This window comes from Mugil cephalus, chromosome 20 (assembly GCF_022458985.1).
Source record: "Mugil cephalus isolate CIBA_MC_2020 chromosome 20, CIBA_Mcephalus_1.1, whole genome shotgun sequence".
In the NCBI taxonomy this organism is placed as follows: domain Eukaryota; kingdom Metazoa; phylum Chordata; class Actinopteri; order Mugiliformes; family Mugilidae; genus Mugil; species Mugil cephalus.
Window position 1 is genome coordinate 13,607,681 of NC_061789.1, and position 17,695 is coordinate 13,625,375.

Genomic DNA, 17,695 nt, shown 5'->3' on the forward strand with positions numbered 1-17,695 from the left:
AGGAGACTGCCACAAAATTAGGAAGGCGTTCATAATGTTATGCCCGGTCGGTGTGTATTACAGAAATCCTCAAACAGCCTTATTAGATTGTATTCCTGGAGGTGATCTTTGAAGGGCTCCGGCTTTTTACAGGGAACAGTTGACACCCAAGAGACATTCTTTCATTTATCTAGCAACATATTGCTAGATAGAGGAAACGTCTGTCTGCCAGGTTTAATTCCCTTTTAGGGTCGTTAATCTAAAAGGGAATTAAACCTCGCAGACAGACGTTTCCTCTGAGAGCAGCAGCCTATAAGAGGAGAGCACATGTGAAAACAAATGGGTAAACGCTGCCACATTTTTCCCAGTAGCTACTGTGACAGCCGAGGAGACGTTTAACTGACAAACGTGCACCGCGTGTGCCTTTAATCTGGGGGTTCACACAGCTGAAAGACTATCTATCTATCTATCTATCTATCTATCTATCTATCTATCTATCTATCTATCTATCTATCTATCTATCTATCTATCTATCTTTTAGCATCCCTCTCATTGGTGAACATCTAATTGCTTTTTTTACTGATGAGTTCCGCTTGGAATTGGCTGTCTGCGTCTGTGCCCCCCAGAGAACGATCACTGTGTCAAAGTCTGTCATTATTCTCTTTCTCTAATATTCTGAATTCAGCCCAGAGAGCCGAAATGTCTCCGAAGTGTTTGGTTATTTAAAATCCCCCCAAAAGGTGCCACGTTTATTTAAAAAAATTTCAGCGTGCCAAAATGTAAATTGTAACGCCACCGAGAGTTTCTCTTTATTTATTCAACAACACGTGTCCTCCATTGGCTCGGTTTGATGAGGGTGGGGTCTCACTTAAGAGCCGTTGACGTAGCCCTCGCTGAAAATGGGGTTTTAAAAGAAGCGCAGTCTGTAAGTGTTTTGAGACAAATAGAAGCGGAGGAAATTGAAGGATGGACTGGCGAAAGGGGGTTGAAATGTTTTGAACTGCTGTGATGCTGCTGTCGCGCTCTCCGGTGCGCCTCAAATCTGTATGGAGCATCAGGAGTGGGCACAACTGGTGTCCTTTCATATTCACAGCAGCAACCAGTAGGCTTTGAGCATCAGGTGACAGCACCCATACTTATTCCTTTTTTTTATCACATAGGTGCTGCACACTTCACTTTTACCACAGGAGAGGAAAAAGAGGAGCCACCTCCACGAGTAACTATGGCCACAGAATCCGCGCCCTGACGCGCTCTGGCGCCTGCATGTTGGACCGGTGCTTGTGTGGACTAGTATGAAGCGCCATGGCTTGGTGTGACCGCGGGGTTCAAACGCTACTGGCCACAGTGGGGGCTTTCGCTGCCTTCAGTCTGATGACCATCGCCATTGGCACGGACTACTGGCTCTATTCGAGGGCATACATCTGCAACGGCACCAATGCCACCACAGACGAGAACCAGTCGCAGCCCAAAACTAAAAAGGGTGATCTCACCCATTCTGGGCTGTGGAGAATTTGTTGTATTGAAGGTAAGTCTCACTTTTTTGAATAACCAAACGCATAGAGGCCACTTACACGTTCAGTTCTACGAAATTACGAAACCAATATCCCATTAAACAAGTCTGTGTCAATTCTCATAGTTTGTCTGTTTCCCCTATGAGCGCTTTGTCTCTCGGTGCGCACAGTCATTTGAGAGCGCACTAGGACGCACTCCTTTTACGCACGCCAAACCGCGGTCTGGAGATGGAGGCACAGATACGGGAACATCGTACCTGTGGAGTAAGTTTTAAGAGGCATGTTTAGGAAGTGTGACCCCATAATGGAGCTGACCTAAACGCCGCGTTAACGGGGATGAAACGACAAGGACGACAAGGAAACGGAGCCCCGCCAGGCGTCCCCAACTGTCACACCTCGTTTCTTGAAGCACAGACGCCATACAGTAAAGTCGACTCCACGGTTTGCAAAAGAATACGACGCTAAGAAGGCGCGTCGGTGCCCATTCACGTTTAAGCCGGTCGCTGACAGGAAACGAGCGCGCTATTAGTCTACTTTCATTCATGTCTTCATTGTATCCGATGCTGTTGCTTGGCAACATCGCCGACATTGCTATGGAAACATGCCCGGCGATTTAAAAATAGATGGCTCCGGGTTCACGTCATGTCCAAGTAAAATGAAAAAAGAAAGAAGACTATAGATTTATTCCCTTTTGGGGACGCCTTTTTTTTAGCCATTTTAAGGAGCTGATTTTTAAAGGAGGTGCGCTGGCGGTGACGTCTTGTTTCAGAGGCAGACAGACTTTCATTCATTGACCAATCTTCCTTCCGACTACCCCTTTGACTTCTCTGCTCTTCTATCAATGAGGTAGCCGATGAGATTGAACAGATTTGTTCGTGGCATAAACCTCTGGCGTGACACCAAGGTATAGGCTTGTGGAGAGAGGCTTAAATGAATAAACGCGCAGAGTAAAGCAAAATAAGGCATAAAAGAAGACTCAGAGTTTATGCTCCTTTTTTAATTTTGTTGGAAGGATTTTACTAAATGCATGTTCCTATGGACTGCTTGTATCATACAGCATATAGGTTGTGTACAACATAAGCTCACACTATTTTGCTGTATAAAGACTTCATAAGGCAAACTACATTATTCTATCTTAAAATATAATCTGCAGCAGCTACTTAATTAAGGTTAGTTTGCCAATAAACTTGAGCGGGCACTTGAAATTAAGTATGTAGGCTACAAGAGGAGGTGTCCACCCTGAGCGCAGCACATTGTGTTCCAGTGGCAGGTGCAAATGATCTCCCATGAAATGGAATTTATCACGCATTATTAAACACGTAACAGCAATTTCTTTATTTAAGGAAACAGTGTTTTTGCTGCCTCTTATAAGTACATGTTTAGCAACTGAAATTAGGTGTTTCTTACGAATGTATGACAGTTAGATGCAAAGGCGTCCTTTCAGTGAAAGACATCTGAATCCATTTTGAGCCTTCTCCTCACAAAGCAGCTTAAAAGTCATGAAATATATTTTGTTGTGTTTGTAAAATCTGCACTGGATTAGGCGCTTTCATGTGTTTGCTTTTCCCTCTGCGTGCCAGTGAACTTGCTGTGATTCCTGGTTTAATATCGCGAGCTGCTTCACCGAAACGGCTGCCAAAAAACATCCCAGTGTGTCAGATAGTTTCACTTCTGCGCCTCCAAAAACTACAACCTGCTGCATGGTGGCTCTGTTGTCATGGAGACTCATAAGTGTAGAGGAGATGACAAGCGACCCCCGTCCTCCTCCAAACGCACACACACACCACCCGGTCATAATGACAAACACACCGGGTTATCGATGTGGACGGCTGTGTGTGCACCGCGGCAACAGGGGGCGGCGAGGGGGGAAAACATCACCACGTTTCGCCAAACAGATTTACAACATGTCTGTCTGTCAGTGACGCTGTATGTCACATTGCTGTGACATACAGCAGCGCCTTCCCCCTCCCAGTGCTGAATGTGCTTCTGTGCACCTCGCCCAACAAGCATCACCTCTTCTCCAGCAGGCCTGAATGACAATTGAGGAGCAGACAGGCAGGAATAAACCAAACAAGGCTTCTTTAGAGTGAGGTCAACTCACTCCTTCGCACTTCATTGCAGCTATTTACATTTTTATCCCCCTTTTAACGTTTGTTTTCCTGCAATATTGAGCACAAGTGCATTTAATTTGCATCACAATCAGCAAAGCGTCAGAGGCACAGATCGTGACAGCGGCAAATAGAGCCGGTTCAGACACAGACAAACAACCTAATGTAAAATCCAATTAGCAGGTACATACATATTTGCATTAAATGCTCGCAGCGTGTCAGCATGATAGCTGTTTTTCCGTGGGGTCAGTGTTTTCGTATGTTGTGTGGTGGTGGTGGTGATGGTGGTGGTGGCGTGGGGTGGGGTCACTTAACCATTTCTCACTGTGCTCTACAAGTGTGTAATTAAAATGTAACAAGTGAGGAGCCAGGGCATTAATTAGCCACTGAGGTCACTCCATCCTCCTCTCCTCTACTTGAAGTGCACTCTCCCGCCGTTCTCCTCTCTAGATAGGTTTTACTTTAAAATTGTCATTATGCTTTTCCACATCATGGCTTCCTCATTCTTCTATTTTACCTTTAAAATGAACTGTCTGCCCTCAGGCTTGGAACAGAACAGTGCTTCTGCTTCATTAATGACATATGGAAAGGAGAAGTCAAATCAGTAATTTATGTCCTTTGGCGGAAAATTGTTCGGCGTCAGTTATTCAGTTGTGAATCTGGCTTCAGGTAATAAAAATGGCCACATTTTATGATTATGTGTGTTAATCAATGATAAACGCACTTGTGGTTTGAATAAATCTGACCCACCGTGGCATTTTTCTAATTACTTCTAATTAATTGACACAAATTAAGCTCAACTTCACAATGAATTGTCTTAATTTTCACAAATGCCTTTAACTGTTGTTAACTGAGAGTCCCTCACTGTCAACATCTTCCTCACAAGAAACACAGTAGGAGAACATAAAGTATTTTCATTACAAAGAAATTCATCTCAGTTGGCACTGTGTAAAACCCCACCCAAACAATTAGATCATCCCGGCTAGACTCACCATTTGGATTTTATTACTGGGTTTATTTCAACCTATTGTTTCAACCAATACAGAGAAAAAAATACCTCTGCACAGAACTGGATAGTTAGACCAGCCAGAGCAACGAAATATGTAACAAATGCCTTGATCAATGTTAACTGTTAATCCTTTAATGCTACTTAATGCCAAGTTAGTAAATTTTAGATGCAATAGCAGAATATAAAGCTATGCTACTACGTCGATGATACTCTTCTGTCCATCAACCCATAAAGCCCACCCAAATATTTCTATTGGCTGGGCAGATCCTCGCCAGGCTCTATGAATTCTGAATGGAGCAACTCCAGAATAAAATTACCCCACTACTTTTTGGCCTGGCTTCCAAGCTAATTAATATCAGCTAACAACATTAAGGTCTGCAGAAATGTATTTGGCACGGGGTGTCTCTTTAAAACAGTGCCAAAAGATGAGCCTTTGGGAACAATTGTCTTCTCAAATACAGTCGTTTAGTGTCAAATGCAACCATGATGATTCAAAATAGGTCGACCGAAGTACTACATAAGCTGCTCTGTTAATTAGGCTATAGGCTAACTGTTTCCGCATGTTTCCCGCCTTTGTTCACAAGGGTAGCTTTGAATTTACACTATAGTTCACTTCACATGAGAATAAGTAGAATTAGCAAATGTCAAACTTTCCTTTGATTGTTCAAAAGTAAACTTGCAGCACGGCTGTTAGCAAAATTTTCTGTTGTTTCACCCCTTCAGACACAATATCCAGTAACTGTAATTTTCTGTTTACCGAATCAGTCTCACAACTAAATTGGCTCGGCAATACATGAAACATTCCTTAAAGGCAGTGCTGCTTTGTAACTGATAAACAGGAAATGGAAAGGACGGGGATAACAGATGGAAGTCTTAATAAGAATAACAAGCTTGGATATGCGTCGTAGAAATCAAATTATATCCACAAACAAAGGAAGGAAGAGAATGAAATTGGAAATAATCAGTTACATGATATGAAATGTGCAAAGGAGCATGTGTGGGCTGGAATTGCCTAAACAACACTCTCTAAACCACCATGTGGAAAATCCATTACATATGTAAATTTTAAGTAAGCGTCAATACATTGCAACCTTTACTACAAGTGATGGTGGATCTCAGTCGCCTCCCAACAACTCGGATAACCAAGTCGAGCCCAAGCAGAGCTGTGTTTGAAGAAATTGCAGCCTGGTGACAATTTAATTAACCAACTGTCAGTCATATCAACTGTGAATCACTGATGTCTTTGCCAAATTGCTTTTCTTTCATCCTCACTTGGGAAGAAAAAAAAAAAGAAATTGGAGGGGTTTGTTTGATTTCACAGATGCTTTTATATCCTGTCCCGTCATTCCCTGATTCCAAAGGCAAAAAGTGTGTGCGCCGCCAAGTGTGTGCGAGTTGCGTTCGCAAGTCCGCATTTGATATCATGCTGCAGTAACCGGTGCTCTATGTACAGTGTATTCAGATTTATGAAACCTAATCATCCCACATGCTGTAAAAATCCCCGTCGGTGTTCACGCTCTCCACCGCACGATCTAAAAATCCAAAAGACATGAGGCTGAAATTGAAAACAAAGCCAAACAGGGTGCCGCGGCTCCACTTTGTTGTAGAGCTGTTATGTGCAACATTACTCAGAGCAAATCGCCCACCGGAGTACTTGCATTGTGCAGTTCTGGTGAAATGCAATATTAATGTCACTTTTGATTGGTTAATTCATCAATCTATTTGCAGAGCTACAGAGGTGTGAACACGGGGAGGTGAGGGCACGCGTCACACTGAGCTTATTGCCATTGCCTACTGTACTCTGAGAGATGCCAGAGGGAGCTACTGGTGACTAGATGAGACAAAGAAGCTGTTGGTGTGTTCCACCGAGGCCGCTCCCTTATTGGCTATCGGCTGAGCTGCATTAATTCAAAATAATGGCGATGTGCATCACCCCGTTGCCAGAAGCGCCACAGCTGTGACAACGGCTTCGGTTCAATGCAACGTGTGTGTACTTTTGTCTTCTCAGCGTGTCTACGTTCATAAGTGGTGACGGATCTACGAAGGGGAAGTGGGTGTGCCGTGGATGTGCCGTCTCTTCTTTAATGGGTGTCAAAATACAATGAAAATGTCAAAAGCATCCCTTGAGATTGTTTATGTAAATGAGCTTATTAAAGACTAACAGAGGTTGCCATGGAGAAGAAGAAGAGATGCTCAGCATGGAGCTTTGCGACTCCAGTTAGATCCAAGGAACCCATGATTTCCCATGTAATGTTTTGGCTTTGTAAGATTAATTCCCTGTTTGTCATAACACAGGCACATTGTATCATCCCCCTGATGTCTCGATCAGCGCTTTTACTGTTCATCATCTGCAGCTTACACACATTTGTGAAATTATCCAGTCCGCTTTTTGCCCTTTGACGCACTCCCTGTCCAACCCTGATTTATCTGTTGCTGATCCACTGCCTACCCCCGTTGATCATCACCACCGTTTGCGTGGCCTCAAGTCAGCTTTTTTCAACCCCCATCATTCCTCTGCTCTCTCTGTGTTTGTTGTTTCATTTCCTCAAACCTTCTGCCCTTGTTTAATCACAGCCTCCTGCCTCCTCCTTTCCTACTATCTAGTCAGTAGTCGTCCTTGATTTCATTTCTTGAAACGTATTGCAGCCTGTATACACACACACACACATCTGTACACACAAACTAACCACGGACATTAAGCCAATAACTGTCACTCATAAATCATGGGCCTCAAGACATTCACTTCTAATCAGATTTACAATCAGTTGCAATATTGTCCATTATTTCTTCCATTCTCTTGGTTGCATGCGCACACACACAGGCACATGTTGGGTTTTCTACGGTTGTGAAGGCTATCCATTGACACCATGCATTCCCGATGGCCCGTACCCAACATCAGTCATCTCCACTGAGGGCCTAACCCCTATGCCAGACCCTAGGTGTGCAGTCTATATCCCTTTACCCAAATCCTACCATGTTTGAGGACCAGCTAAAATGTCCTCATAACTAAAAATCTCCTGACAACATCAAAGACTGGTCTTTATTCAGCTATGTGGGTCTTTCTACATATACATGTACTGACATCATACATTCCATTGCCCCTCCACCTTAACCTCAACCATCTCACCTAAGTGCTTAACCCCTAACTCTAACCTCTTTCTAAATATAACTTCAGCCCTAAAACCAAACATGTTGATGAAAATGTTGTGAAGACAGTCTAAAATCTCCTCACAACTACAAACGTTTTTTGACGAGATTGGTATTCTGCCGAGGACTGTTCCACACAACTAAATTAAGAGTTGCTTCTCTTCAGGTTGACTTTATTTTATGGTGGTCTTTCTAAAAATGTTGAGATAACTCAAAGTGTTCTGACAACATCAGTGGTCCACACAGAAAAAGATAGGTTGTCTTCTGTAGGTTGGCCTTTGATCTTTCTATAGTTGTGAAGATCATCCATTGACATACTAATGAAAAATCCAGGGCTAAAGTAAGCCCGTTACTTTAGCCTTACCATCTTTGCATGAATAACCTCTGCCCTAAAACCAAGAACCCTAAATACATTGTGGGGACCACCTAAAATGTCCTCTTTAGTAAAAATGGCCTGGCAATGTTTGACTAGCGCTTGGACCCCACGACGTGATAAAGACAAAAACACACACACAGAGCCACACAGACAAAAGAAGGTGTTAGACTGGAGGCTGGAGCTGCTGGGACTGGATTGATGATGGATCAAGGATGATCAAATGGATTGAGGATGATGAGCATTGTGTCAAAGCCAACAGTAACAATTCAGGTTGACAGTGAAAGGTGTGTTTTTGTGTGCAGTTGTTTTTAAGAATTTGCCAAATGTGTTGGACCTTTCAATGTAGTAGAAAACACACAGAAGCACACTTTGGCAGCATGATTTGGTGTTTACACGTCAATTAACAGAACCGCAAAGGTGTCAGTATTTTTATTATCTAACCATGTGAAACAGATGTGTTTTTTTCACAAGGCACAAAGTCTCACATTGCTGCTTAAAATAGTCCAAAGCCCCCCCTCTCCCCTTTTTTTCCATCAGTGACTAGACACAGAAACTCGTGCTCCATTTCCACTGACTGATTTGACACTAATTAATTTGATGTCCCTTATTAAGCAGCAGACCTAGTTAATGGAAGCAAGTGTGTCCTTAAAAGCTGCGCCACAGACAATGATGGCTGTGTGGCTCACCGCTGGGGACCTGGGAAATGGAGTTGACAGGCATCTGTCTGTGTATATGGGAAGTGTGTTGTTAATAGGATTGGTCAGATAATCTCTGCTGTCTGTTATCTGATTAGAGACAAAGCGTGGACCACATTTTTGGCATGCATGGAAGCCTGTTGCTTACAGACAAAGCTTCATTGAGGCTCAGCCAATTTATCGTTCACTGGCTCTGTTTTCCAGTAATCGAACTGTAGCGAAGCAATACTAAGTTATCTATTAGCTTATTAAGAGGTGTGCAGAGAAACAGCAGGGCTTCAGAAACAAAAATAAATATTTTTTTCCACTTTCCAGAATCATACAAAGAAATGCAAAAGAAAAAAGCTACTGTTTGTTTATCTACTGCAGAGCAAACTGCATTTGTTAGCACATCTGAAACTATATAGCATATAATTACCTAAATTGATTTTAATGTCACGTTAACCAGCTCTTAATAGCAAATCCAATTTGTAAAGCTGTCCGATCAGATATTTCTCCTCGGAATGATTATGCAACAGTTTTATTTAAATTTCTATGCCTATGACACATTGTTTTACCCTGGGCTTCTGAGCACAATGTCAGACAAAGTGCATTTACAGGGCTCTCGTTTTAACATGAGTGTACTGGAACTATTACAAAAAAAAAAAAAAAAAAATCAGCTAGATGTGCCAAATGTGAAGTAACCCGCAGAGCTACTGTTAATTAGATCACTGAACACAGCTGTTTAAATCTGAATATTAACAGCTTCTTCTTTATCCCTTTATAAAATGAAAGATCCTTTGCTTTGAAACGAAGATTGGTTAATAAGCCACTTTTAAGACTGTGTGCTGTGCTGCAAGAAAGGTGTAACAGCAGTAACTAGGAGCACCACAAACTATGTGCTATTGTGAAAATATGCTAATTTAACTACTGCACGGCCCACGGATGTTCACAGTTCAGTATGTGAATGAATAGCCAACAAGCTCCCAGCATTACTAGTCCTGCACTGAGAACATCCATTAACCCCACCCACAACCCCTTTCTCTGTACACAAGGTGTTGTTTATACTCCTGCTCAATTACAACCATGGCTTCTCGGAGCGCTAACCTCTCCCCCTCCCTCTTCCTCTCTAGCATTAAAAGCTTCCAGCATGCAGCCTTTTCTTGTTCAAATAGACTTCTTGTTCCTCCTAGCGCCGAGCCCTTCACCTGCGCTGGATTTGGACATGCACCACTGCCCGTCAAATCCCTACGGGCAACACAATCTTGATCACACCATTGTACAGCGCCGTCAGTTTCCCCCCTTCAAATATGTGTGCACTGAGCTGTGTTATTTAGCTCATATGATTCACGGTTCGTTCTGTGAGAACTCAACAATAGTCTAGCTCTAAGGTCAGAGTCTCGACAATGGCTGAAAGTGAAAACCAGCGAGTGTAATGAGTTAATTTGGGAAGTCGAAAGAAATGGGCAGCAATGGTTTTGCACTAAAGTGCTTGTTGAGAAAGGCTTTAACAAGGCGATAAAAACAATCTACAAGGTCTTTACTCTGTGTTAACAGTGTAAATAACACTTGTATAGCAGCAGACCAAATAAACCTCGACGGAAGACAAATCCTTCCCTTTAGCGTCCTGCTGGTCCTTCTCCACTGAGAAACAGCACATTGAGGCATCAAAAATAGCCAGAGGTCATTGAGAAATGACTTCCCATGCCGTCCTCTTTTCAACTGAGATGAGATCACAAGAGCGTCTCACTCCGGTGGACACCACAGTTAACTGTTCCCTGGGTAGGGAGCAGCTGTCTCTCTGACCCTAGTACAGACATTTCAAACATACGTGCACTGCGATTCATCACTAATATGGAGACTCACTCTGGTTCTCTTTGTCTTGCAGGCATCAATCAAGGCAGCTGTTACAGAATCAACCATTTCCCTGATGACAACGACTACGACACAGACAGCTCAGAATACTTGCTGCGTAAGTGCTTTCCTACTTACCCTTCTCATCTGGCTTTGTTAAAAAATGTCAGTCCTTTATGTATAAGGACAAACAGGAAACCCGCGTACCTTCTAAGTCTTGTATTTTGACTATAAGACCAGTCTCCAGTCAGAAAAGACTTAAAAGACATGCGGAACAAAGGCATTAAGTAAGATTAGAAAAAGGCATGGCCCCTAGGTACAGTTTAGGCTTTAAATTCAGAGCTGCCAAACTCTGATCATACCCATAATGTGGTTTGTTTATTTTTGTCTGACATTGTTATTTCTCACAATTACTGCGGACTGAATTCTGTAAATGGTTTTAAAGCGTTAAAAAGAGTAGGTGGGAAATGAAAGCTGATTACACGGTGGATGCATGTTCAAAAAATGATTTTGATTAGTCCTCTTACTTAAATTTAATTTTTTTTCCCCTCACGCACTAATTAGATATCATCAACCCCACAAAAGATTACAAGAGGTTCTGACTTTTTACATAAAAAGAGGTGTGAAAATACACTTATTGTCTTCTTTCCTTTTGTTACTTTGAGTGTTTGCGGCACAGCAACAGCAGCTTATTTGCACCTTCCTCTCATTTTTATGTTATATCTCTGTTATACAAGGCACTTTCATTTGTAATCTTGAATGAATAAATGAATGAATGTGAGTAAAATCCTACAAAATCTGCCTAAACCAGCCTTTTCCAAATTCAGCGTATTTTTCTTTGATAACTGCTTGTGAAATAAAAATGACCAGGCTTACAGATAACCTATTCCACTGTGATTAGATGCACAATGAATATTCAATCAAAGGACCTTCATTTAAAGTAAAGCTTATTCAGTATCTACCTAATATCCTAATATGTAGAGAAGAACAAAGAACACATATCAAATTTTGGACAAAGTCCAACATCCATTAGCCAGACTAAATGAAAGGAACTTTTAATAAAAGACAGTTGAATGAGCTCACCCATCCTTGGGAACTTGGAAAATGGCACGGTGAATAATTTTTGGGTTGGTGACAGTGAGAGCTCTTGTTGCAACCCACAGATGATTACCAAAGCTTTGTCACAACAAGGCCCCAAAACATAAATGATAATGGAGTTCTCAGAAATGGATGGGAAAGAGGTTTAAAAGAGGCGGAACTGGATAGAGGAGGGATTGTAAAGGTTAATGAAAAAAAAAATAATTAAAAAAATTGAGCTGTTAAATAAAATACAATTATCCAACATGATTGACAGATTATTTTGGTGATTCATATACATCCATGGTTGAACAACCTCTTTATTGCCCAATGAAATATTAGTGGAGGGAATATTTTAAAGAAGAGTCCTTCTTCCATTGTCTCTTCAGGTATAGTTCGTGCCTCCAGCGTGTTCCCCATTCTCAGTACTGTCCTGCTGATGCTCGGTGGGTTGTGCGTCGGGGTTGGCCGAGTCTACAACAAGACGAACAACGCCCTCCTCAGCGCAGGCATTCTCTTCGTGGCTGCAGGTGAGCTGGATGAAACGTGCACACTGTCGGCCACGCTCACAACAAGGAGCAATCACGCACGCGCTAGTGTTTCAAATAGAGGGAGGCAGCCTGATCGGCCACCTGTGGTTCCACAGTGTGCTTCATCAGTGGTGCAGTTGAAGAGATGAAGTTCATTCTTCACTGAAAAAAACACCAGGATCTCCATCCATCACACATCATCATGATGAGGACACATGTGCCTCAATCAATGGCTGATGAGCAACTTTACAAAGCATGTAAAGTCATGGATGATTGATCTTCGTTGGGTTAGGGAAATCTTTTCATTTCTTTCCACATTTCATCACTTTATCCTCTTTCACTTCATGTCGCCTGCTTTCTTTTTCATTCTGTGTAATTTTTTTGTCTGTTTCTTGTTTGTCAGGTCTGAGCAACATCATCGGGATCATCGTCTATATCTCCAGTAACGCAGGAGACCCGAATGATAAGCGCGACGATGACAAGAAGTACACCTACTCCTACGGCTGGTCCTTCTACTTCGGCGCCCTCTCCTTCATTGTGGCCGAAACTGTGGCCGTCCTCGCCATCAACATCTACATCGAGAAAAACAAGGAGGTTCGCTGGAAGGCGAGGCGCGAGTTCATCCGTTCCCTCTCCTCATCTTCCCCGTATTCGAGGATACCGAGCTTCCGCTACCGCCGGCGGACGTCGCAAGCCAGCTCTCATTCCACGGAGGCTTCCCGGGAGAACTCGCCGGTGGTTGGTCTGAAGGGGGCGCCATCTTCCAGTGGGCCCCTGGATGAGTTGTCCATGTATGCCATGGCAAGGGACAGTGTGGCAGAGAACACGTACAGCCCTGAACATGAGTCGGCAGCTGAGTTCCTTCAGGTCCATAACTGTTTCCCCAATGACTTAAAGGATGGGGTGAACCGCAGGACCACACCGGTGTGAGTTGAATATTGCTGAGCTCAAGGTTCACCTGGAGGAATATGGACATGAAATAATGTAAAGTCTTGTGATAACTTGCCATCTTAGAGAGACACTGTCCATTTTGAAAGGACCGAAAGGAGACAAGAGGACAGTCATCTGGATAGAGAACAAGCCAGACTCATTTATCTACTCTCAGAGATCACAGTAAAATTACTACTGTCTGTGCCGTAGCCATTAGTGTCGTCTTTTAACTGTGCAGAAATGCTTCAATGAGCAGTGTGTTGATCATAACCTTTCGTCGGTGCAACGGTCGCCGCACTTCATGACTGGAGACAGAAGCGTTGACAGTCGGCAGTATTCTACCTGTAAATTACTGAACAAGGTGCTAAATCAAATCAACATTTACAAGTTCAATTTGTGCGTGATGTCGCAGTGTGGACCTCTCTCCAAAGTGTGTGAAGTGGCCTCATGTTTGGTTTTGCCTTATGCCGTAATGACGGATTTAAAAGAGACGATGGGCTCTGTCTTCAAATAATGTGAAGCATTTAAACGTCAAATTTTAAATCTCATTTCAGTGTCTTCACAAAACGTTCGACTTGCTGAGTTGTATTATACTGAATGTTTAGTAGTCTAGCAGATTGCGCAAGTCGATCGTCCAATCCTCCAAACAATATGAAAGGTTTCGTCTCCCCCACTGTCTCTTCCTTGATCCTCTTCTCCTTTGATTCCTTTGTCTGAGTGGAACAAAATGCTGTTTTTGCCAGTGGAACACCTTTGTTTAGTGGTCTTTCTTTTTTTTGATCAGTCTGCCATCCTTCCATCGCACCTCCTTATGGGTGTGACATTGTGTATTTTGCCTGTCACAAGAGAAGAGCAGCTGACAAAAAAAAAGAATGAAAGAAAGAAATGGTGCGCCCAGCACTGTGAAAAAAAGGCAGGTCAGGACTTCCTTCTCGCTCTGAATGGAGTCTTGGCTTCCAGTGTTTAATAGATAAGCATCAGAGCCAGGGAGAGAATACAGACCATGTCTGTCTGTCTGTCTGTCTGTCTGTCTGTCTGTCTGTCTGTCACACAGGCTGTGAGTCCGTCTGGCAGCTTTGTCCCCTCTTCCACAACGAACAGAGGGGCCCAGACAGGAGCTGTCTGGAGTTGAGCCTCTGAAGGATTTGGCTCTTTCAGACGCGTATGTGTGTGTGTTTTTGTGCAGCCATCTTTCTGAGGACCAGTTGTGACACCATCAAAGTGAGGACATATGTACAAAGTGAAGACATTTTGCCCTGGCCTCACTTTTTTACAAGGCTATTTGAAGATTAAGACTTGGTTTTAGGGTAAAGGTTACAATTAGGTTATGGTTAGGATTCGGGTAAGGTTTAGTTGGGATGGTAAGGGTTACGAGGTAGGTACCTCACAAAGATAGCCATACAAACATATGTGTTTGCGTGTGTGTGTGTCTGTGTGTGTGTTTATTATCGAGCTGCGCATCCATCACCGCTCTGTCTTTTAGTTCTCTCAGGAAATACAGCGTTGTTGTGGCAGGCTGAACTCTTTTGAGGTCCTCTCCTCGCTTTTGTGGCATTTACAGGAGATTGACCAGTGATGAAGCAAAACCGGGTGAAAATGATTTGAGGATCAAACAAAATGACTGTGTTCAGTAAACAGTGCAAGTGTTTACTTGCTCTAAGAACCACCTGGTGTGCATTTCCTCCAGGGGAGATCTCACTCGAGCACAGGATAGGGTTGTCTTAAATGAGTCTGATACTCCATTAGAAAAACACTATGTATCTAGCTCAGCACATTTAAAGGAAAGCCATCAGTATGACCCACTCTGATCTTTTATATTAGTGTTTGTTTGTAATGTATAGCTGTACAATTGTATATATACATATATATAGGTACAATAAAAACATAAAAAATAAAAAAAAACACTGAATGTGCAAAGACATGAACAGAGAATTCAAAGCATTATTCTACTGAGCCATATCTCAATAATAATGCCTTGATGAATCTCAATTCAACTTTTTATATCCAGGTAATCACACGCTGGTTTTTCTGTGCCAAAAAAAAAAAAGATTAATCTATTAAATATTCTGTTTTGTAAGGTGAAGTACAGTAAATACATTTGTGTATGTGGCAGTTCTAGTTCTACTTTACCAGATGTGCATACATTGATTTATGGCTTTTTGTCGTAATATGGACGTTTTTGTTTTTCATCCAGAACTTGACTACAAACATTTGCACATGGATGTTCCGAACTGGAAACCGAGGCGCATTTCATTGTAAAGTCCTCTTCTTTGCTGGAGTGTGTTCAAGATCAAACGTGTCCAAATATCATCACTATTGTTTCAGTGCCTTTGTTCTGTCCTATGGTCTACTGTAACCTCTGATCAAAAAGAGCTTTTTGACTGAATTTACTTCTCTCTTTATCCAGTTTCAGGCAGTACTTCAAAACACATTGTACGGCGACAAATAAAACACAATCTGGGTTATACTGTTCACGCTTTGGTGGTGAATTCTTTTAATAGGACTAAAATGTACAGCCGTGTTCGCAGCATGAGGCTGCGAGTGCTGGGAGTTAAATGCTAATTCCAACATGCTGACGTGTTTACAACGGCAGCACTGACATGGTAATTGTCAGATTCACCATCTTAGTTAAGCATGCTACCACTGCTTAATATTTTTTTAAAGGGATTGCAGCTGATGTAGAAGGAAATATTAATTTTGCACGTACTTGTACATAAAATTAAAATCCTGATGGTATAAAATGCTCCAAAATCTTTTTGATGGAGTCGAAGTAATGGTTTAGAATTAACCACAGGGTTAGCAGTTAGGGGTGTAGGGTTAGGGTTAAGGGGTGGTGCAAAAAGACACGTCAGCGTTTCAATTTAAGCTAATTTAAACAATAGATGTTTTACAGAATGCAGAAAATCAATTAAAAAATATTCATACACTGGGGACGATGAACATCTTTTTGAGATCAAGCCATCCCAAGTGGTGGGCCAACCCCCACACTTACTAACACTGCCGTGCTCACTTCGAACTAAAAATCCACCTCCATTTATACGTGTAAAAATACAACTAGAAATGTGTGGAAATAATAATTACAGCCATATGCACTGATCTCAGTCTTTTGATTACGATGCTTCATCCAGATCAGAGTTCATCTCCGAACAAGCCACTTCAGCCTCAGAGTCTCCGCATTGTTCAACGAAGAACTAAATTAGAGGGCATCACGCTAATGGCAGAGCTGTCTGTTCAAAAATATGAAAAAAGCGGTCGCCCTCATTCAAAATGATAACACAGTACTAGGAGTACCGAGTCAGATTTATTTTTTTGTTGTTGTTTGTGAAATCTCCACATCATCCAGATAATTCAGTCAATGAGAAACAGATTAATGTTCCAATCAAACAAAATAGTGGATGGTGGGAAAAGTAATAAAGCTAGGTCAGGTCACATTTTCTTTCTTTTCAAAGGTCTTTACATTTGCTCATAAGCTGCAAAACAGCCATTTAACGATGCTGCTGTATCCACAGTCTAAAATGACAACATCATGTACCATCTAACATTTAACCAAACCTGGAATATTTTCATAAAAATGGAATCAGATTTGGGAAAATTGCACTGATAATTATATTTGATTATGCATTATAATAGCTACATTTGGCTAATTTAATCCTTCTTCAGTGTGAGCCTCATTAACTCTCAATCACTTAACCTCTGATCCATGTGTATCAATAGCCGAAGCTTTCACCGGCACTGGTCAAACAAGTGAGGAGAGTCAGAGAGCTGAACACATTGTAACTGATTCTGTGAAGAATATTAACGCGACCCTCATAGAACTGGCCTCGGGGCGCGAGTAATCTAATTTAGCTTGAGTAATGTTGCCTGTCATTAGCAAATGAATACAGTTGGGTCCCTCTGAAGGCGGCGCAATATAGCCCGCTATGGGTAAAATTAGCCGCCAATTAAGGTTGTTTTTCACCCTGGAATAAAAATTCCAACAGGGCAGCTGGCGGTGTAGCTGGCGCTAATCGCTGCTGAGTTTAGAGGTGTAGACGACGATTGCACCCGAAGTGATCTGGTATGTTCATTTCAATGCACAGTTTCGGCGCTCAACCCTTGCCAGTGACACTCCTCGCACTGTTGCTATCACTCCGTTTGGCCATTTGATGCGAGACGATCCCCCCTGCGTGACATACTCACATCGTGGCTGAGGTGTCACTCCTGTCGTACACGGTGCCGGCTGTTGCTTAGAGGCTGTCGCAGCTGTGCGGCCTTTCCTTCTCTCGGAAGTCACCGGGGGGACCGTGAACAAATGAAACAGGTCAGAGGGTCAGCGGTAGGACAGGCAGTGGCAAAAGACACTATTTCTACACACTTAGAGGTCTTTCTAACAGCCCTCTGGGAGAAAATAACTGTTTTGCTGTGTGCCTCCAGGTGGAATGTGATAATGAACACAACTGTCTCTCATCTCCTGTCAAAGCCCACTGTGGGGTTTTTATTTTTCCTTTCCCTTTAAAGTTT

The 17,695-nt window shown here is 42.5% G+C and overlaps 1 protein-coding gene across 2 annotated transcripts; it reads left to right on the plus strand.

Moving 5' to 3' along the window:
- Window positions 1-834: 834 nt before the first annotated feature.
- Window positions 835-15,667, plus strand: cacng4b (calcium channel, voltage-dependent, gamma subunit 4b). 2 transcript variants are annotated; one of them, XM_047570823.1, is made up of 5 exons: window positions 835-904; window positions 1,140-1,504; window positions 10,693-10,776; window positions 12,125-12,265; window positions 12,669-15,667. In XM_047570823.1, exons 2-5 carry the CDS (start codon window positions 1,282-1,284, stop codon window positions 13,193-13,195), a joined length of 975 nt encoding a protein of 324 aa, XP_047426779.1. In that variant the 5' UTR covers window positions 835-904; window positions 1,140-1,281; the 3' UTR covers window positions 13,196-15,667. The 2 variants fall into 2 exon arrangements, with proteins under 2 accessions (XP_047426779.1, XP_047426778.1); XM_047570822.1 differs by lacking the exon at window positions 835-904 and having other exon boundaries at window positions 917-1,504.
- The last annotated feature ends 2,028 nt before the right edge of the window (window positions 15,668-17,695 follow it).

Coding starts and splice junctions, on each gene's coding strand:
- cacng4b (XM_047570823.1), top strand. CDS start 1,282: ATGGCTTGGTGTGACCGCGGGGTTCAAACGCTACTGGCCACAGTGGGG. Junction 1,505..10,692: donor GAGAATTTGTTGTATTGAAG/GTAAGTCTCACT, acceptor TTTGTCTTGCAG/GCATCAATCAAGGCAGCTGT. Junction 10,777..12,124: donor CAGCTCAGAATACTTGCTGC/GTAAGTGCTTTC, acceptor TTGTCTCTTCAG/GTATAGTTCGTGCCTCCAGC.